This window comes from Falco rusticolus, chromosome 2 (genome assembly GCF_015220075.1).
Source record: "Falco rusticolus isolate bFalRus1 chromosome 2, bFalRus1.pri, whole genome shotgun sequence".
In the NCBI taxonomy this organism is placed as follows: Eukaryota; Metazoa; Chordata; class Aves; order Falconiformes; family Falconidae; genus Falco; species Falco rusticolus.
Window position 1 is genome coordinate 70,762,754 of NC_051188.1, and position 23,031 is coordinate 70,785,784.

Here is a 23,031-nt window from a genome sequence, read left to right on the forward strand (position 1 = left end):
GAACATGCAAAGAAATACAACGCTATTTCACAAATCCAAAACAATGACTTCAAATAGAATCTATTTTGCTTGAAAGATTCAACTGTCTGATTTAACTAAGTTAGTAACTTAAAGCACAGAATTTGCTTTCATTTATAAACAAACAAGCAAAATGTAGATTATTTTTCTTTTACCTCTCTGTATCTGGCCCATTTTTGGCTATGATCATCTTTAATTTTCCAAGTCCTCCCACAGGGGCTCTGTCTGTGCCTGTTGTAAACTGTAAGAATAGTCTTTTCTGTTCATCTGTGAACGAATGGACTATTTCCCAGAATTCCCTATTAAGGAAGAAATAAATAAGTAAACTGAGAACTTTCTTTGGTATAAACGAGACTTTCCAAAGTAATTGAACTTTGAAGCTTTAGTAAGTCTAATTAGTCTTCACACCAAGTTTACAAGTTGCATTCATAAGCCAAAACAGTGATGTATTTGCCAATCAATGAGATTCAGAAGCAGAAGTCAGAAATACTACCAAAACACTGCATTTTAACTCTTTTTAAATCTTAATTCATCTTATAAGTGATCTGCAAACATTCTTCCTTTATTTTGTAATTCCTGTTTCCTATGGAATTTTACTGGGTCCACTACATTATCCATTTCTACTACCTTCTTAAACACCACAGTAAAAACTGCTGCAAAGATTTTCTACCCTAGCAGGAACTAGTTAAGTAGTTGGCAAGGTCTAGAGGACCAAAGATACATGCTTCTCTGACCCTTGTCTTCAGAGAGTTCTCTAATTAAAGGGGACAAGAAGGTAAAAACATTAAAAGCATTTCTAAATAAAGTTCTACACATGCAAACAATCCAGTGTTTGTGATTAATTTTTTTTTTTTAAATAGCAGAGCAGTGGTATTTGTTGAAACAGCCCTGTTCATACTGGGGATTATTTAGCTATACAGTGTAAGAGAAAGACAAAAAACCAAAACCCATTGAAAAAAAACCTTCTTAAGTTTTACCAAAGTTCACTGGAAGCTAAAAACAATGCTTATACTGTCTGCACTTTCCTAATGACAGTACCCGAGTAAAATGAAATTATATGTAATACACTTGCATCCTGTACTACAAAAATACTAAATATTACAATATTAAATTCAGTATGAAGAACAGGCATGTAAAGTGTTTTTAATCTTTCAGAAATTAGAAAAAATTACCTAATAATAACAGAGTCTCTTGTATAGCCACCATCATATTCCGTAGTTTCTTCTAGTGCTTGAAAATCTAAATTCTGTAAGAAGATTACATTTTTTAAAATGACCACTAAATACACTTAGGATCAAAAAAGCTCCACTTTCTGGTGTACGTTCAGGATTCTTACCCTACTTCCACAAATAAGTAATTCAATTTCCTCTGGTCTAAATAAATATTTCAAAGGAGATTCATTGGTCACCATGTGGAATCCTCTCCGAAAGGCCTTGAACTGCTTTTCTACTGATTTATTGAGTATATAGTCAGCATACAGATTGACAAATTCCTGTAAGGAAAAAAATCCCCAAAAAAACCTTAGCACTTTGACACATGCCACTTGAAGAATCTCCCAAAAATACAAGACCCCAAAAGACATTTAATTCTATAGTTCTGCATAGATTATCTGGGCTCAGCTTCTGCTCAGCAATAGTAAAAAGTAAGTCTCAAATATTTCTGAAATAGGTCAAACACCACATCCAGAAGCTATATATGAATGTATCAATGCTTTCTTTTAAAGAGAAACCTTTTCTGCTCACAACTACACTGTGCAATTTTAAAAGGCTTTTAAACTTAAATTATAAGTGAGACCAAACTTTTATAAAGGGCTACATAATTCTGCAGAGTAAGTAAAAATTACAGATTACATTAAAAGCAAAATTATGAGTGTACCTTTCTATTTTCATTTGTAATAGGAATTTTATCACCGTTTTCCTTTAAATCATGCATCATTGGATTGCCAAAGAGATCCGTATGAGATATTTGAAACGTTATCATCATATCATCTTCCACACTTCCTTCATACTCTAGTAAGTCTCTCAAACTCTGGTAAAGAACCTAACAGAAAAGGAATACATCTCTGTCATAAGTATGTTTTAACAGATTTCACTGAGTAATACCAGAAGACATGAAACCATATACCTCAAAAAGGGTTGTCACATTCTATGACACAAGTCTGCTAAGATTGCCCATAACAGTCTAAACTTGTATTAAGCTCAGTGTTTTTTAAAAAAAAGCCAATAGCAGATATTGAGGAAAGATAAAAAAGAAACACGGTAATGAGTGATAACTCCCTTAGAATAGCCTATCAGTACTCAGAAATCTTCCTAAATGCAATGGTCAGATCTGTAGCTTAGCGCCACTGACCTCTTCCTCTTAACTCTTTGGAAACTGTATTTACTTTTGGCATCCAGAACATCTCACACCAGTAATCTGAACATATATGTGCTCAAGAAAACACTGTATTTTGTATCAGATAAAATTCAGGCAGCAGACATTTATCGCCTACATCTTGATATAAAACTCAAAAAACCCCCTAGGAAGTACTCTTGAAGCAACACAGATGGGGCAGTCATTAAAGTAAGGAAATATTCATGCATTAAAAAAATATTCACAAGTTAGGTCAGAATTTGCCAAGTGGAATCTGAAATTACTTGTAAGAGTTTGCTCTTTTCAAAGGAGCAACCAGCCTTCCTCCCTGCTATGCCTTAGGAAAAGCCCGAGACAAGACTCTCTTGGAAACCAAAGGCTATGCAGAAAAGGAAAAATTATTTGGCTGAGACACAGGTGTAGGACTTAAGAATGCAAAGTGAAGGTAAAAGCAACAACTAAGTGCACTGTATTTTTATAGCGAAGTAGAAGTAATACATTTCCCCTCAATGTTTTAATCATTGAAAGTTTACGTATAAGCCTCATCCTCTCACTATCTGTATCCTGTTGATTCTTTCACAGCACCTTTAAAAATAACTTCCACTGAAAATGACTGGACTCAGAATTGTTGGTGGTGAGGGCTAGTGAACACCCTATCCTCCATGCTCCGGAGCATTAGAAAAAGCACTGGGAGGCTCGACTACTGCAAATTTAATTTTTGGTTTGAGAAGCTCCAAAGTGTTTAAGTCATATTAGAATACAAAGAGTTTAAATAGGATTATTTTAAAAGAAGTCAGTGTAGGTGTCAGAGGAGACACATAAGAGTAGGGGAGAAAAATTCAAAAGTTACTTGACTGCCTTGTTCCACAGAAATAAATCCACTTTTCCTGTCATAAAAGGTTTTGAGTATATAATAAAAATTACAGGCAACTGGGAGCACTGTGTATTTCTCAACATCATTTTACTGATAAACTAGTCAAAACTGGCATACTGTTGTATGTAGCCATCCAAAGCAGACTGGATAACCCTTTTTGATCACACATGCTTCATTTTCAGATTATACAAAAATGACAGGCGAGTTCTTTTTAAACAGTGTCATTTTACTCATCTTTTCCGAACAGCTGAAGATTTTGCTTAACTACTTATGAAAAGGGAAATGCCCCACGATTTGAAAGGAAGCACACTAATAACTCATACTAGCTAGCATGAGGGAAAGCTACTGGTGATCTTTGAAGATGGAGCAGGGCCAAGACATCCTGCACACATGCTTCTATGCTCTGTCTACTAAAGCATGTGCACAGCTTAGTGTTTCTGTATAGCCACTTGGCTGGGGAGGGGCAGGGGAAGATTGACACCAATCGCTGCACCCAAACTGTAGGGATACTCGTGAACTGCCTCATCTGTCTTGCTTTAGACAAAAAAACAGTATAAACATCACACCTTTGCATGTCTCCAATCAATTTCACATTTTTCATAGAAATCTACTTCTGCAAATAGGTATCAACAGCCTAATTTCAGAAGTCTCTTTGAGAATATACTACTAATACTAATTTATGCTTAATAGTATTAAGCAATTTAGGCAGTATGTAAAAAAACAGAACAAAGCTTGATTGATACCCAGCCCTATTTGATGACTTGCCAGTTCTGCCTCTTCCAAATGAGATGTAGTATGAGTTTTTATTGTTTTATGAATTTAACAAATACAGACTCTTCACACACATCACTGGTTATTTCACTCCAAATTTGACAGTGATCTTGGTGTTTAATTTAAGTCTATATTAAGTTACTGCATGAAACATGCATTAATAAACTCAAAGAACATAATTAACTTACAGGATGAGAGTCTGCCAGATCACGGAAAGTTCCTTTTTTGCCCATTAGCTTCCTGTAGACGACCATGGGGAAATGTACATCCAGTATACAGTTATTGTAAATAGCCAGACCAAGTACTATGCCAATCAGCGTAAACTGACCCTCAGTTTCAAAAGAGGACGGATTAAACCAGAACAGTTTTGTAGATTCATCATATGTGAACATCCCTGTAACATTAAAAAAAGATGTTAAATATGGTTACATTTCAATAAAAATGACACATAAAACATACATTATAAACCTATTTGCATTAGAGTGCCTCTAAAACATGTTTAACTTAACGTTATACTGAATTTAATGGCAAAGAGAAGCTACTTACCTTAGGGTAATTGGAGCTGCTCAACATAGTGCTACTCAAATTACCACAAAGTATGCAGGACATCCTGCAACACCCACTGATGCTGTACATACACAACTGTTCATCCCCTTTCATTACTGAGGAAGTAGCAACACGTTGTCAGCATAGATTGTAACTTTGATAAATACAAGAGCACAAGAAAAGACCACAATCAAAAACCACATGGATGAAATAATCCTGAAGAACTCCAATTACTACGAAGTTATAGCCTTTCCTCAAAGGTTTTTTTCAGGCCAGTTCTAGCAAAGGAACAGGACTAGATGCAGCCTTATTAACTGGAAGCTATGATGATCAAGCAGGGATTAACCATCACATACGATTTTAAGAGTTAAGATACCCAACAGATTGTTTGTTTAAAAGTACCCAGCAGGGCCCCTGTTGTTGCAGCTATCACACACATCGTAGCTTGAGGCAAAAATATAACATGGGACTGTTGTTTCACAGGAGGGGTTGCAATTTTAACAGCTTGTCACTGTTGAAAGGGAAAGGTTTTGCTTCCCCCCCCCTCGCCATCTCTTCATCTGATTCAGCTCACTATTTCAGATGAGCAACGTCCTGCCAAGTTCACAAGCTGAGTACCTTCACAAAAACCTTCAACCAACAGCTGAACCGGCACACGCCAGGAAGTGGAGTGAGCAGATAGGACTGTACAGACAAGAGAAGGGCAAGGAGTCCTTTACAATAGTAAAGCCACTGTAGCAAGCCACTAGATTAGCTCTTGTTTATGAAACCAGAGTTTGTGTACAGGCAAAAAAGCTATTTAAATGAGTCCCACAGTCAAATCCATTTCTTGCCTAACTAGATACTGAAAGCAAGGCAAATGAAAAACCCAATAGACTTAAGGGGAAAGAGAGAGCCCACCCTGGACAAGTATAGTCCCGGTGACACGTTGCTTGTACAGCTAACTCTCACGATTTCCAGGCAGCACCTAAGGAAAAGTGGCAAGCTCCTTCCCTTCCAACACACCAGAAGTTAGATGCATGTAGTTTGTGTTCTCAAACACATTTGCCACAAGGATTTATCTTGTCAGCTCTTAAATGATACGGTTGTTTACAGCCTATGGAGATGTACAAATTGATTATAAAGCAACATGAACTGAGCCACAAAATTACTCCCAAGACTGAAAATAAGATCTCATCTTCAGCCAAGAGATAAAAGCCTGAATTCTCATTCAATGTAAGGAAATTAACTGCAAACCTATTCAGAGACTCTGTCTATTCCCCAAAGTTCAAGATTATTTATCTCAGTAAGGTACTAGGTCAGGGTCAGCTATTAGGGGAGCACACAGACTAAGACATCAGGTAAGGCAAACTGGAAATCAAAAATGGATGAGCAACACAAGCATATATAGGAGAAACATTAAACAGAAGCCTGCATTCCATTTTCTGCATTGACTGAAATAACTTATGGATTACTGGCACAATAAAAGCAATGAGTTGTACTTTCTGAAAGATGATGGAAGAATTAAACAGTCAAAACAAAAAACTGCATCAAATGTCTAATGATGAAAGACTAACAGTTTACTCAGACCCACAACTGGTAACTCTAATATGAAATACAGTATTTTATTCACTGACCAAAATTAATACTAAAGTACATCAAAATCATAGTAAAATTCTGGAAGAAACTAGAAGCTGCAATAAGGGGAAAACAATTGTATAGCGTAGCTAGGAATATTACATGAAGTTATTCCTTCTTCCCTTTTGCTGTGGTGACTGTTGGTACTAAATCTAATATTTCATCTGAGTTATTGCCCCCTTTGAGTAAAACTTTAAGGTAGTTTAATATGAAAACACTTGAAATGTAACAGTAAAGAAACTATTACAGCAATAAACATCACTCCATACCCATCAGAGGACAGACATTTTAAATTCCATTTAAAGGATTTCCTTCATTTTATCTGGTAAATAAAGTGTTTACAAATCAAAAGTCACACTTGGTATATATGGTGTGTGAACTGTTATACAGCAGTGTGTATTAATAGGTGCAAAAGAAAAAACTGTGAATGCAAACTACATTTTCTGCTTTTACACATTTATGCCTTTCTTTTTCAAAGTTGATATGAATACAAAAAGCATACATACGTTTTTGTATTTTGAATACAGAAGTAAAATTTAAAACATGCACGCACATCCTATTACCCATCTTTACACACAGGGAGCATATATACACTGGCTGGATCTTAGCTGAATCAGACTTCAGTTACTAAATAGGAGTATTTCAGCATAGGCATCCCACACAACTCAGGTCAGAAACGTATTTCACATTGGAAATACAACTTCATCATTCCAAGTACTAAGACTTCCTTTTTTTGCCACACTAATTTATTCCAAGTAACCTTGCTAATTCAGATTCCAAATCTCTCCAAGTCTATAGTGGTTATTAGAGTAAGACTTGTCTATGGATCTGTATCACTTGTTACAAGAACTGACTGGTGTGCAGTGAAGGGGAAATGCTAAATTCTGTTACCAGTTCTGGGGACTTCCTCTTTAACACAGTCAAAATGAATTTCTGTGTTTCTTCACCAATCTTCTAAGCTACAAAATCAACAGCTTTCCTTTTTTAGAACAGTTCGATGTTTTACACAGTTCAAAACCCAAATTAACTAAAGGCCATAAGCTGTTGAGCTTCTTCAATGGAAGCCATTACAGGAACTACAAGGTGAATCATATTTCACAAACTATGAAGTATAGGATCCTGGTAGGTCTCGTTTCTACTCTAACTCTAAGTATTTTAAAAATCTTAATCTTTTCAGAACAGCAGACAAAATGCATATTAATAGCAGCAATGTCCTTTCATGTGTAAAGATGGAAGCATAAAAGACTGGTACAGGGAGCAAGGGAAGAAAAAAAAAAAAGATGGAAATGTGACTGTTTAAACACAAGTATAAAACTGTCTCCAATATATGAAATTACTGCTAATTCTTAACCAACTACAATCAAATTTGACATTACTGCCATACTTTGGATCTGTACCCTTCTTAGATGAAATCATTAGAAGAACTGAAACTGTCAGATCTTTTAAGCTGGAGGAAGGGGAGGAAATAACTCAAAAACTCACCATAGTCCTACTCTGGTTTTATTGCAGAAGCTCTTCCTCTTTGGTATGATTACTAATTCTAGAAGCTAATCACAAAGCAAAGCGAGGAGAAAGGTGAGAGAACAAACAAAGGAACCCTGCAAAGAAACCCTATACTACTGATTTTTATCTACACAAGCAATGGTAGCTTTCACTAACTATACAGTTATTCCTCTCATCGTTCCTCCTCAGGAGGATGACTGATGATGACATAGTGAGCCTCAAATGGGTCAAGTACTCATGATCACCAAGAAATCAAGAGCTTCAGAGAAGCAGCAGTAGATACAGGCAGGCACTGCATAAACATAGAACAGCCCAGGTTGGAAGGGATCTTAAAAGATCATCTGGTCCAACCTTTCGTGGGAAAAATCTCATACATTAGTAAATTATTAGAACACGTACCAATATCTGGATTGAAGATTTCTTCCACAACCAGTTGAAAAAATTCTTTGGAAACACCTCCTTCATCTACCCCTTGCTCTCCTTCAAATTCAACATACAATTGCTTCTTCAAGTCTGCAGGATTTTCCATGGCAATCATCTCTAGCTATTGAGTGAACAGACATAAGTATTTCATTAGTAAATCTGTTACTAGAAGAGTCAATTGAGTATCAAATACCAAAATCAAAACTAGCCTCCACACCTAAGAAGAAAGCAAGTTTAAGTTACAATAGTAAAATATCAGAAACCAACAGTAATGCTAAATCAGTCTAAGCATGTATTAGAATTTGGCAATTAATGCAGCAAGAAACTGGCTAACAGATCTGATCTGTTAGCCTTCTCCATTTCTACTCTTTTAAGCACTTACTTTAAACAAGTTAGCATCGTGCAGCACAAAATTCTCAGAAAACAGTAAGAAACCAAGATGTATTACTTTAATTACTTTTAATTAAATTCATCTGACAATGAAAAGAGACTGCAGTCTGATCTACATGTCTGACAACAAATGGTTTTGTGAAGGCACTACACAGATACGTTTTCAGATCCTTTTTGTGATCATTTACAGTGGAAGACAGAAGACAAGCCTCTGACTAGCAGTTGCATGTCACGAACAAAGAGCTGAGGAATGCCCCTGCACCAGAATAAACCCATGCTAATATATTAATTGAATCCATCCCCATTCCTCTTGACCTTAATGAAAGATCTCAGAAATCTCTTGCTCTTATTTCTTCAGTGCCTTTAAACAGGTCTTCTACCACATTGCTTCCATGAAAGCGCAAGTTCAGTTAAGGTAAAACAGAAGTTGTGACATTTCATAGGAAAGGGTCTCATGTCTATATAAAGGCCATTACAGGTCTTTCACTTTCTTCCAACAAAAATGTATCCTTTCAGTAAATCAAAATGCAGCAACATTTTGCAGCTGAGAAGAAATACGCTGCTTAAAAGCATAAATGTTGGTTAAACCTGTGCAGCATGATTACATTAAACTTACTATATGGCAAAGAAATCTCAACAGCAGTAAAGGCACAGATGGATCTGTACAATCCTCCAAGACCGTGTCACTAGTGAGATTTGCCTCTAAATTTGTGCTAGTGCAAACCGCACTTACCATTTATTTTTATTTCACTACCCTACCTTACCCAGACACACATGCCAATCCATTCTTTATGTACCAGAATTTTACTACAGAAGTATAAAGGAAAACAGGAACAGAACAGAGGATAAAGCCAGCAATGACGACACCAACTCATAAAGTGACACCACCAGTAAGATACATTTTTTCCTGGTAACTGCCAAGTTAGCCATCTTTCAAGCAGCATAGCAGGGGTAGATGGGTGACAGACCTAAGGCAGTCAGCGTAACATGTTTGAAGACTTTGAAGCTCCTCATGCAAGAGAATTATGTGGAGAAAGAACTGCACTAACTGGTACTGAAAACAAGTATGAGGGAAATAGAGTGTAACACAGCAGAATATAAAGCTCAGTTAATTAAAAAAATGGAGGCAAGCCATGAAGATTCCAATAATGAATGCAAGTTAGATTAGCTAATTTACTAAATTACAATATTATCTGGAAAATTTAGTTATGTACTACATATAAATATTCAGTATTTATTGTACATCATTTGCAATGAACTACTTTTGCCCTAAGACCACCAAATAACATTTACTCTTTGAAATTCACTGTATTTTATCAAGAATACTTCTGCAGCAAAAACATGCTGCAGTAGTCCTGCTCTTCCCCAGTCTTTCCATCACATGATTTCCACAACAGTGTAGTTTTGCATCTTGCCTTTCATGTGAATCATGAAATTATGCATCTTATAGACCTATAAAAATTTTTCCTCCTATCCAAGAAGAAAATGGAGCTTAAGCAATGTTCCAAATACAACTGAGACTTTTTAAAAACAAAAATTAGCATTTATTTTAAGACCATAAGTACAGGTTATACATTCTATTTGAATCCCTTCTACTTACAACTGACACTAAAGCTTTCTTTTCTTCTCCCCAGTCATGACTTCATTGGCTTTGTAGTATTTACCATCGGCAATTTACTATTTTGTAAGGTTTATGAATTTTGATGAGTTCTGAGAAAGCAAATATTGCCTCTCCATTTCTTTTGGGACAGCAACCCTTTGTCATAGTATAAAGACTTTCTTGTGTCATAGGAATACACTTAGTATAAGGAGAGTGGCTAATATTTATACATATGAAGTAATTAAAATTATTTTCAAATTATTTTTTTGGCTGAAAACTACGCTGCAATGAGTGATGTAAAAGAAAAGCAGTATACAAAAAACAGGAAGGACACATTCCTAGCTGAGCAAATGTTGACTGAGTAGATTTGAATGGTGCGCTGGATGTCTGTAAGCGAGTCAGATAAAGGATTACCAGAAAGCCAGTACTTTGAGTCAAAGTCTAATGTTCTTTGAAGTAGATTCTATAAACAGGACAACGTTCCCAAGCTGCTCAACTGAAGGTTGTGGGTTTAGCTGCTCCTTTGAACATCTATATCTTAGCACTGATGCTTCACAAGAAAACCAGAACTCCGTGGAAAACACAGCGTTAGTCATGACAGTAGAGGGGCATGAATTTTAGTAGAACTGCAGCAGTGTTTCTATAGCAAGGAAATATGAACTTCTGTTTAAGGTTGTTTGTGTTTTTAAATAATCAGAGTTGTCTCAGTCATGTCAACACAGATGCTGCTCGGTAAACCCGATCTATGTGTGTGTGTGAATTCCCAAAGTTTTAGGAGCCAATACATTTTCTGTCATAATGGTTTGACTGGCCAAGCAGATGATGAAGTCATTAAATTTTCCAGGGACTTCTCAAGAAGCATGTGTAAAGCATGTGTGTAGCAGCAGCAAAAATTGATCATCTATAAATTGAAAAGCTGAAAGCTGAGATAGGATGCTGAAAAGAATAGCTGTATTTTGTTGGCTGAGACATAGTCTTGTGCAACAGCATTAAGAGACTGTATGATGTACTTTGCTTATGGAACAACACTGTGCTTTCCTGAAAGACTGGAATCTTCCACTGACTAACAGAACTATGACAATGTTTAAAAGCTTAATGTAACACCAGAGTTTGTCTACCTTCTTAAAGCTGACAGTAACTGAAGTAATCTCTATTCAATTAAAAATGATCCACCCCCGCCCCCCCTCAAGTTCTAGCAATGTTACAGAAGTTTAACACATTCACACTACACTAGAAGGCAGAAGTGACATGAACACAACTACTTCAAGTTTGAAAGTACCAGTGACACATCATCACATGTTGGTCACTACGTTTTTCTGCAAAATGACATGTGAAGTAGTATTTAAAGTGACTTAAGAAGCATCCTCTCAAACTGTATTCTATGGTTCATGCATACACTTGCCAGCAGAGCTTGCATGCATCAACAGAGTCACACATATTCTGCATGCAACCAAGGGACACAGTGTCGAGATTTTCAAATGAACACACATGATCATCAATTTAGTCTAAGAGAACCTCAAAGCTCCTGAAGTACTTTGTTGCTAATATACTATGAGAGAATCTGCCTACTGGCTTTGGTTGCCACGTAAGAGTTTTTGAACATCAATCTATTCAGCAGTCTCATTTACAAGCAAGAGAAGCTTGCTGCCTGCCAGCTGTCTACATCCAATGTGAAATTTACGAAAGTGAGTTTCTAATTTGCAACTAAGTACCAGCCAGACTCTGCCGAAGGAATCCACCACATTTTCACTTGTAGAACTTGTGTGTTGTACTCATATCCTTTAAATCACTGCTACCTGAGAATAAATCCACATACAATCTGGGGCATGGGGGTGGGAAAAGTAAACTCAGAGGAAGGGGATGAAAGAAACATCTGCTGGGGGATGAAGAGGCAGAAGAAGGGATTTAAGGATAAACTGACTTTCGTTGCTACCACATCCATGTAACATGACTCAGGAGGAGTAGAGCTAACCTCTTAAACGCATTAAGCCTCCAAAATGCATGTTAACTGCTTTCAACTGTAAACTGAGCTACCACCTCCGAAATATAAGGGTACCTTAATAAAAGTGGGGACTAGCACTTCACCAGTTCCAAAATCTCCTGCCCGCTCCAGTGACTTTTCAGACCAACATACATAAAAATAAATATACAATAAGTATATAATACAAAGAAAGCATGTTTCATTAAAGTCCACTTCAATAAAAAAAATGAAAAATAAGTTTCAGATGCAAGTTTCATGCATGCAAAGAAACTGAACAATGAATCCGTAAATATTTTTTGCTTACATGTATGTGGCTCTAGGGTGAACTAAGATTCTCATAATAAGCAACTTCAAACAAGTTATTGCTTCAAAGTTATTTAAAAGTTACTGATTCAAATTCTCAATAAGAGAAAAAATCCTCCAGGAATAATTAAAAAAAATCATCACTTACCAGTGCTCACATTTGTTTTAGTGAAGTCCAAAAAGTGGGAAGATGTACATACGAATTCTAAAAGTTTAAATATTAAGTATTGATAAGAGAAAAGCAGCTTGGTGATACCTTAATTAGCTTGTCTAATTAGCAAAGAAAGACCAGTACTTTGTCCATTTGCAAGAAGAAATTATGAAGGCTGGTCATTACATTGGCTTGAAAAATATCTAACATCAATATGGAAAATATGAGTAAGATCATCTCAACCTCATTTTAATCAATATTTCTGAAAATGCTTTTATCAGGAAGTTAAGAGTTATTCCATATACAGTCAAAAAAAGTCTGCACCGACGTTTTGTAAAGACACAGGTGTAGTGACATATGTAATTATTACTTATAATTCAAACAAGGCTTTAAGAACCACAGAAATAAAAATAAAGGGCAATTCAAAGGTAAAAATATTTGTAATCATAATTACTTACCTGTAATGTAAGCATATTTGGAAACATTTTGCCACTGAACAGATTCTAAGAATGTGCTTTTACTACCGAAGACTATCACCCTGGCAAGATCTTTGTGATAGTTTTCAGTGAGACCCTTCCAAAGTTCAATACTGCACCCTAAACTGCAACTATCACTGATGCAAACTCATACAATGTAGCTTTCACTTAGGTTTAATGCTGCTAGTGCTGCTACAGAAGCACATGGTACCCCTCTTTGACTATAATCAGAGATAAAGCAAGTTATTTAAGGATTAGGACAAAAGACTGAAGATCTTCCTCCAGACCTGTTTCACACAATCAAGAAATGGAAACAAATTGTCAAAGTTACTAAAATCACTTCCCAAGCTGTTACAGGAAGTCCCTGTAGCAGTAGCATGCAATTTTACACAGATCAGGCGCTTGCTTCATGAAGAAAGATGCAAGATGACCCTGTGGAACAGTATTTTCCCTACAATACTTCCCCAATTAACAGCAGACTTGCATCTTAGACTTCCTCAGGTTTCTGTTTGGGTCACATCAAAATGCCCTGTCATTACCTTTTGACAGATCTTTCTTTCATGATGAGCTACAAATTCTGGGTAAAGACATCCATAATTTTAAGATACACAGTGTGGACAAAATATGTCTTTTTGCTTATGTTAAGCCTGCATCCTGATAATATGACTGGGTACTACCAGTTGAGAAAACCAGTCCAAATTAGCCATGCCATCTTTTATGCGCTCTCCGTCACTTTTTTACCATTAAAAGGACTTTGCAATCTCCCTGAAGAGACTCTGAACTCTCCAAATTTATTTCTATTGCATCCTTTTTGACATTAAAGTGAGAAGAGACAAATGAAAGAGACATAAGCAAACCATAGTAAACAAGAGAGACTGAATTGTTCCATCTGTTCCTTTCTTAACTCCTAACAATTCCTCAGGAGTATTTAAAATCTATTCCCTGAGCACTGATACTTTACATCATCAGTTAAAACACATCAATAGTTAAAAGGTGACTTCTGTACCCACTACATACATTTATCAACACAAATGTCTTTAAGTCCACGTCATCTCACAACAGCTACTTTGTTGTATTTTTGAAGTGGCACATACTCCCTTTCTCCAGTTAGGATGGTGACTCTTCACTCATCTCCGTTTTACTGAACATAATCTATTTTCCACTTTTGAGAAATGCCTGAGCTGCACATGGTCTCGTTGACTAACACTGCAGTTCAGCTCAGACTTGTATTTGGAACAATTTTATCTTTTTTCTTTAATTTCTGTCTCAGAATAAACAGTTTTAAATTCTTACTCTCCTGGGGAGGGGGGGTTGACAGAGTCAGATCACCATAAATTAGCATGTTCTGACAGCTTAAATTAACAGCCCTAAGAGGATCCATGGCAACTACCCAGGCATGTACTCATAGACTGCTAGGCTGTGCAAGGGCTGCTGCAAGTGCATCACAGTTTAAATCAGATTAAGCTCAAACATACTAATTTAAACTATGTAGGTTTCCAACAGCCCAAGAGTGTGCACAGTGGTGACTGCTGTGGCACCACTGTGATACAGCAGCTGCACCAACTTGATGTCACCTGTGAGCTTTCTAAGCAACACTAAACATTTTTTTGTCCTCAAAGATTTCAACTTCCTTCCACAACAAGCAGTATGTGGAAGAACGCCCCTTTTAGTATTTACAGTTTTTCCTTCCCATCATCATCATGAGGAGTAAGGTCTGCTTCCTCTCTGCTGGAACTGACATTAAACACTTCCCTAAAACCAAGCTCTTAAGGTTTTTTAGCCCACCCTCTCCTAAACAGATAGTACCGTCCCTCTTTTACATATCCCAAAGCTGAACAGTCAAGGAAATAAACTCCACCACACTAATGTAACAAAACATAACTGGATACAACTGTAAGTCTGATAGACAATGAAATTACAAATTCTTGAGAATTAGAAAACTGTACATAGTACACTTTAATCTTAAAACAGTGCATTCCTCATTTGCCTAAGGTTGGGTTTACAGACAGAACCCATTTCTACAACACAATTTTATTTGTCCTATTGGTACTGGAGACAAATGTTTTCCTTCCTAAGTCGTATCATCAGCAATTCCCATGAAGCAGCTAACCCATCTGGAAGTTCATAGGTACACAGAAAAATCAAGGCGGGAGCTTGTTTAGGGCTCTCACAATTAAACTTCAGTAGCAGTTAAAAGTCACCAGATTTAACTAAAAGTAACAGCTGAGCTGAGAGGCAAAACCAGGTCCTTTCCCCAGAGTCTCTCCAAACACCTGCCTGGCTCTTCAGCAACAAGTTGTAAAGCCATGGTTAAATCTAAAATTTTGTGAACATTGCTGTGCTTTAATAGCAGAACACAGAAAAATAACACCTTTAAGGAAAAAAAAAGAAGAGTCCTAAAACTAAAGAACATATTTTTGTAAAAAAGTTTACTGTGAAATACTCTGTATAGTTCGTATCTTGTATAATTCCCATCTTCCAAAGATGTGTCAAAAAATGGCTTTCAATTTTACTTTAGAAAGCCAGCATATTCAGAAACAGGCTGCTCTCACAGTTCTTAGGTACCAACAGGTCTGTCTTCTCCTTTCTCAGTTATATCATATTTGCACCAAATTGCAACAATGCTTAGAGAAATGATGTTCCACTTATCATGCAGGCACTCCACACATTTTGTATCTGCAAGTTCAGAAGTCCACATGAAGAGCCCACAACTGAAACAATTCCTACTTCCACCTAGAAAACCCTACTATGAGAAGATAATCCAAAACACTCCAGAGGACAAAGTAACAGAAGTTGGTCATTCTCACCATTAAGAGCTGTTAACAGCACAAAATCTATTAAGATTCTTAAAGGGAATAAGAACTATTTGGCACCTTAAAACATTTAAGTCTGCAACCGCCCCGAGTAGAATTAACTCCACTGAACATACAAATCTCCAGCAGCACACTTAGAATTCAAACTTAATATGGTACAACTATTTGAGTTTCTTCTAGGGGAGACGTAGTAAATAAAACACCGCACTTGCATGCAGTCCTCTTCAGTCAGTCAAAGCCCACATAGTTTGAACTAGACAGAACCAACAAACTTAAAATCCATGTTACTGTGTGACTTACCCGGACGAGCGCATCATCTATGATGTGATCACGTCTCACTTTAAGTCGCAAATAGGGGTTGAGCTGCTGTCCTTGAACTAAGCTGTAGAGCACAGTTATGCGTCTTTCACTGTACATCCGGATTCTATTGTCATAATACAATCCCAGGTTCTTGGTAACAGCATTCAATATGAAGGGGCAGGTCATAAAAGAGAATTTATTTTCTGTTTCTACTTTGAAGAAAGTGTAGTCTTTGTCCATTTCTAGAACATCATTCAGTGGTTCATTAATAAATTCTTCAAAAGGGATAAGTGGTTTTCTGCAATCTATAGTTTTAACACCAAGTTCAGTTTCCAGTGGGTCCACACGAGGACCTTTTTTATTTCTTCTTTCCTCACCCAACAGCTCTTGAAGAGTTAGTTCACTTGATTCTGGGATAGGTTCTTCATCTTCTTCCTCGTTATGATCTGTGTCCACATCCCCTCCTACTACATTTGCATAGTAAACCATTTTCAAGCACTTTGAAGCAGCAACAACAGCATCATCATCATTCACTAGGTTACGACTATTGAACTCGTTGCTTATGACTTTGTAAGTAATAAGCTGCTGAAATGTTTCCATCATTCTCCGAATCTGGTCTGCTCTGTACTTAGACCACAATCTGACCAGTTTTGCTTGAGCTGCAAGGGGTAGTTTGCTCATTGCTTTGCAAAACAATGGTAGAGCCATTTCCAGATATTCTGGGCTATGAAGATTGCCATTCTCCATAACGATAATAAACAAATTCAGATAGTTAGGATCCCGAGAGTACACATTATGGTAAGTCAAGTCACATTCCACATTAGGTGACAAGTACACGAGTGCATTTAAAAAGGCAGTTTCTATTTTTTCATTAGAAAGTAATCTATCATAGACCCGTCTGACTGCTTCAATATCTACAGACACTTCATCCGGGCCTAGTTTTTGGAGGTTATTATCTCCCTGCGTGTTATCACCTATTCTTGACGATGAAGATGACGATGCACCTGAATCTTCTTCCATAGCAGCAGCCGAACAGGCAGCTTTTTCCTTTTCATCTTCATCTTTGTCTTCATCCTTTCCTTGAAGGGACTTGAGCTCCTCCTTGGTGTGCTGCTTGGCTTTTCGGAAACTCTGTACCAATGCTTCAGCACTAGAAAATACTCTCCCAATCACCCGGATTAAAGGGGAATAATCCTCTTTCTCTCGACATAGTTCAAGAATTTCATATATCTTGTCTTCTGTTAGAAAAGTTACATCTATAAAAACATAACGTATTAATTTCATTAAGTTAAAAATTTAAAAAATACTTCTAATTTGCTCAAGACATCTGTGTATCGTATCATCATTAACACTGGAAAAACAGTGTCAATGCTGGATAAATTCAAGACATACTTTATAATTTCATTAGCATGAAGAAACATGATTTCATTCATTATGATTTTGTAAAATACATTATTCATAGATGTTGACCAGAGAACATGCTCAATGGTAAAAGTGTTTTGCAGCCAATTAACTGTATTTGGAAGTTAACAGTATTCTATCATCTGAACAAGAGCAATTAAATCAATCAGTAAGATGTTTAAAGGATTTAATGAGTCTTCTGGTAAATCTGCATAGTTAATGTGCAAGCAACTATACACAAAGTAAACTGTATCAACCTCTTTTCAAATATAGCATATGGACTTCATACACTGTGCCGCGCGCCCTGCGCGCCCCCCCCCCCCCCCGCTTAAAAACCTTAAAAACAGGTCTTGAAGAAAGAATTCAGTAATTTGTTTTGTATATTAATGGGAAAGTAAGATTTCTTATTTCTATCTTTAATGCTTTCTGCAACTGTTTAGTATAAAAACTGATGCCTGAAAATCCTCCCAAAAACATGCTCAGAAATTTACACTGCCCTCTAAATTACACACTCAGTTGGGCATATGGGTTATTTCTTTGTACATCAGGCCTCACAGATAAACAACTTGAGTATACTCATCAATGTGCTATTCAGATGAACAAGCTGCTTTACATATATCATCTGCATGGGCTCCAAATACCTGTCTGTTCCCCTGTACCTGCAGACCCCTGATATGAAGTCATCTGGTGGTCCATTTGTTATTTGGAATCTTCCTTTCTCTTTAGAAAAGAGAAGGAGAAAACATTATTTATAGCTTTCTATGCTACTTCTCAAAGAGAATCCACAGATGCTTTCACATCAAGTGATTATTTGGAGTAGGATTACCACATGATCAGACCCCGAAAAGGTGTTCTAGGTTAAGCAGATTCTTCTGAACTGACACATAATTTAGAGCTAAAACTGAATCTGTTTAACAGCATCTCTGGAGATCTAAAACCACACACATCACAGCACTGTGTTCACCAACAATGCTGGCACAAGTACCCCTGCAGAAAGAAGGAAGTGTATCATTTTAATAAAGACAGTTATATGTTAAAAGTATTTTGAAATGTGATTGCCTACACTAACATTCATTCCAAGCAATCGTTCAGTTAAAAAATACAAACTAAATGATGCAAAGACAGACAACCCATTGATTTTCCACAGAGCCCCAAGCCATTTTTAGAGCACATATAACACAGGAAAGATTAAGCTTATGTCATGCTGCTGAGGTTGACTTCTAACCAATCTGAAGACAGTGAAAAAGTTTCAAAATTAAAATCTGTCCTCTTAAAGAAACAACAGCATTTAAAATATTATGAAACGATTCAAGCTTTGTGCAACATCTCCTATTTTTATCTGCCCTAATGCATGCTCAAGAAGCAAACCTGCCTAAAAGAAGTGTAACTGCCAATACAGATGCTGTTACACACCATAGCTCCTCAAAATGAGAGCCACAGCACCAAGTTCACTGACTCTGGACTGCAGACGTTATTCATAGCATAAGAATTATCAGCAAAAGTTGACGCTAACAGGACAACACATTTCAGATGTCCATACTTACAGCAGGAATACCCCAGTCAATCTTTCAAAGGTTTTAGTATTTAAGGAGTTAACCATGTACTATTTCCAGTTAAAACATTTAGTATTACCATCAGCAGTTTCATTAAGTTTTGAGTCATATCCTGTGACCATCCTCTAATTGAGCTGCCATAAGGGTCTGCCCCATTTTTACTTTACAGCAATTAGAACAGCTGCAGAAAGACAAAACGTTAAGTGAAGCGTTCTTCTAACTCAAGTAAATTTTTGCTGAGTTGTGTCTGAACATGTAAGCTTTTGCTTTTACATGCCCTCTCCTCTTACCCTTTCTACTGCTACTAAGTGATCCAGCAAAGTAAACTTATCTCCTCTCAGACCTTGTTCTCAGTAATACTTCATGATGAATCCATCCACAAAATCAAGCTTTAGCAGTAATTCTTAAGTGAGAAAAAGGTTGCATGTGATCTATATATCACCAACACACTCCCTAATTAGCAAACTTATTAATAATATTTTCATTATCTCTTAGGGAAGCTTTGTTACGATTGTGTGCTCACTGCCTGTCCACTGACATTCTCTGTTCCCAATTTAATGTTTTTGTGATCAGTTGAAAATAGCTTCCCAGGTAATTATAACATTGATTTTGAAATGGTGTTCTCATATATATGACTACATCTGTAACCTTTGCTTTTCATATATTTGCAATTTCTCTATTTGCTTCCTCTTTTTGGACTGCCATCTAAGATATTACTGAGATGCTGACAATGGACCCAGGTAAGTTTTCCCAATAGTCTTAGAGCTTAGCACTACAGAAAAGTAATTCAAACAATTCTTTCTGAAGGGCATTTCTTTCAATTTATTTAGAATTTTCAATCCTATGTCAAGCATAAAAGCAAGCTACACATCCTGTTCCTTGGCTTTCTTAAACGTAACTGCAGTTTTCCCAGTAACTGTTGCTGTAGATGAACCTTAAAGACTTTCAGTGTACCACACTCCTTAGACATCATCCAATTCCAAAAGGTAACCAAGAGTCTCAAAGGTCTTTAAGAATGCATTAATGCTCTTTGTCTATACAGCTACAAAGACAGGTCAATACCTGCGATGCTGTGACAGATGAAGTCTGAGTCATTATTTTACACAACAGACTGTCTCTGGAGACAGTTTGAGAAGACTCTTAGATATCTATCTTGGGGAGAGAGGACAGCAGGGTCAGAGGGAAGGAGATAAATTCTGTATGTACGCATCTCCATTAAAAATACACAAAATCAAGGGACAAAGCACAAAAGACATAATGTGCCTCTTGCCCATCTAACAGTACACCGACTCCCCTTTCCCTTCCATACTGTTTGCCTCCTTGCTTACTCAGGTCATAAATAATTTGGGGACAAATTTAACCTTGCATCAGATAAAGAACAAACTGATGCAGGTTATTGACTGGAGCATCTTAGGTCTCTTATAACAGTGTTATGTTTTATTGCTGATTCTGTGGGGCTTTTTAATTCTTTGCAGTAAGCAGTTTCACCTTCTTTAGCTAAACTGAAAGAATCTGAAGTTCTATGTTTATACCATTTATTGCAACAATACTTAAAAACGGTCTGCTCAAAGGTTAATGGCTTTGATTTCATTTAGCTTGTGATTTCCATTTGCACCACAGGTTTTGGTGACAACCAAGATTATTATTAAACAGTAAATACATACTACAAGAAAGTCAGAAAAGCTAAACAGAAGTTAGAAAAGACATACAGAACAGTATTTCACTTTTGTGCACTGGCTTAGAAATCACTTTGCTTAAACTTTTTTAGTTTGGTAAATGTACTGCCCATCATCCACTGTATATCATTTTTTGTTCCTCTATTAATTTTCTTAATATAGAATTCAGAATTAGATAAAGTATAACTTTTATAACTCATTAACTACATAAGAGTTACAAAATAAGCAAAACTAAAGCAGTCATACAACAGCATTTAAAAAACCTCTCCATATTCGCAAAGCCAGTAATCTTAGAAAACAACAAATGCACATGAATCTTAACAGAGATTTGATAAAGATCCAGATTTGGAATCAGCGTTCAGCATTAATCAAGCCATTTTTCAGAATCCACAGTAAAATATTTCATTGCCTGCATTGTATTTTACTGAAGTCATCAGCAGAACACCACCACAGTGAATTCTACAGGGTTATACTTGTGCATATTAAATTATTTTATTTTAGGAAAATTCTAAAATAACATCTTACCTTTAAAGTCATCTCTTGGGCCTTGCATTTCCTTCTTGTTCATTTTTCTGTCAGTGCAGGAATTGTTATGGGCACCTTTGGAATTGTTTTCTAGGTAAGCTGAGCTTGTTCCTTTCTTGGAGGGATGAGGATCACAGAGTTTTGCATTAATCTTATAAAGCTCGAGGGCCTTAATGGCTGCTGCATTGTTATCCATACGGAGAAAAGTTGGACAGGAAGCACAAAATTCATTCGTGCAGGCTTCATTTCCACAGCCCTCAGTTAACTGGTGGTAGTAGCGCTCTATTAGATGCTTTGCAGCTGCTCGCTTCCTGTAGCAAACATTCAAACAGTAAGTACAAGGATTAGTAGAGCTTTCATATAAAAAGCTCATTCAAAAGCATCAGCAAGGCAGAGATTAGTCAGGCACTGAAACACAAGATTTCTGTGTCAGAGAGGACACATCAGGAGATTTTTTTTAAATGCAGGATTCTCATCTTGACAAATGCAAATATATTTAACTCGCAATTTAATTTGTGGGTCCTACGTAAGTGAAAGGTAAATCCTGTTTATGCACAGTTTTTAGCTTTACATTCTAGTGTTACAGTGTATAGAATCTTTTTCAGTTCTGAACAATCTCTATTGTCACTGAAAAAGAGAGGAATTTAGATGCAAAGCAAGGCTGCAAATGAAACAGAACTGGATTCATACAGGTGATTGAGTCTGATGTATAGTACTGAGGTATGGTTGCCACTGACAGAGGGAAAAGGCACGAAATACAAATGATCCAGACATTTTCTTAGTAATACTATCAATACTACACTGATAGGATATAAACCCTTCAGAATTCTAAACTTTTTTTTTTTCCACTCACTACCAGATTCCAGATGACTAAGTGATCAGATATTTAGTCTGTTTAAATCTGTAGGAAAAAAAAATATTCCTTGGTTAATTAAACTGATGACAAAACAATGATCACAGATGAGCTCAAGGCTAAATATATCTCTCCTCAGCTTAATAAGGTGTATAGTTCACTAAAAAAAAAAAAAAAAGAGCTCCCTTTCTCCTGCAATTATACATGGCAAGTGTGTATTTTGAGGAATTACAACTGTATTGCTATACAAGTCAGTGTGCTCAGTACTATATATACACACACGAAAAATTTAATTGGCCAATTAATAAGGTCACAGACTTTTACAAAAACATGCAAATGGTAAAGAAATTGCTGTAAAGCTGCAGGTAACTGGGACAGAAGAAGCTGAGTGCAGCACCAAGAGCACCATATTTGATTGCATTTTGGAAAGAAACCCCCAAACCTTCACTTAAATTAAGGGAAGTTATTAATGAAAAATATCAACTATGAAACTTTACAAACATTCTGATTAGTTGTAACATGCAGGCTTTTTACCTAACTTTAGTGATATAGCATTATAAAGATTAAAACACGGGAAACAAGATTTCCCATCAGAAATTGTGATATTAACTTCAAGTTGCCTTTTCTGACGTCAGTGTATGTACACATTCTGCATAGAACAAGTATGTGAGAACTGAAGTGCTACTTCAGTACCCTCTGGTACTACTCGGCAGCTAGCTGTTAATACTGGCTAGTTAAGTGTTAAAACGAGTTTCAAAGCAGCTGCTTCAGAAGGGAAAATATCCTCAAGTTCTGAAAGTAACTATTGACGTGTATATTATTCAGCAATTTTCACCTATGCTCCTTCCTTTTCACCCTTCAAGATGTCATGATTCTAGAGAAGAAAACAGTTCTTACAAAGAAAA

The 23,031-nt window shown here is 36.6% G+C and overlaps 1 protein-coding gene across 9 annotated transcripts in view; it reads right to left on the reverse strand.

The window, feature by feature from the left end:
- Positions 1-23,031, reverse strand: part of UBE3A (ubiquitin protein ligase E3A) — a 55,336-nt gene that overhangs the window by 1,680 nt on the left and 30,625 nt on the right. For all 9 annotated transcript variants that reach the window (XM_037376085.1, XM_037376089.1, XM_037376090.1 and 6 more), the window contains 8 exons: positions 21,274-21,584; positions 16,119-17,374; positions 8,081-8,225; positions 4,204-4,409; positions 1,894-2,058; positions 1,355-1,510; positions 1,191-1,264; positions 174-317 (listed from right to left, as the gene is read on the reverse strand). In XM_037376085.1, the coding sequence (XP_037231982.1) occupies positions 174-317; positions 1,191-1,264; positions 1,355-1,510; positions 1,894-2,058; positions 4,204-4,409; positions 8,081-8,225; positions 16,119-17,374; positions 21,274-21,584 (2,457 nt within the window). The remainder of the gene's footprint in view (positions 1-173; positions 318-1,190; positions 1,265-1,354; positions 1,511-1,893; positions 2,059-4,203; positions 4,410-8,080; positions 8,226-16,118; positions 17,375-21,273; positions 21,585-23,031) is intronic.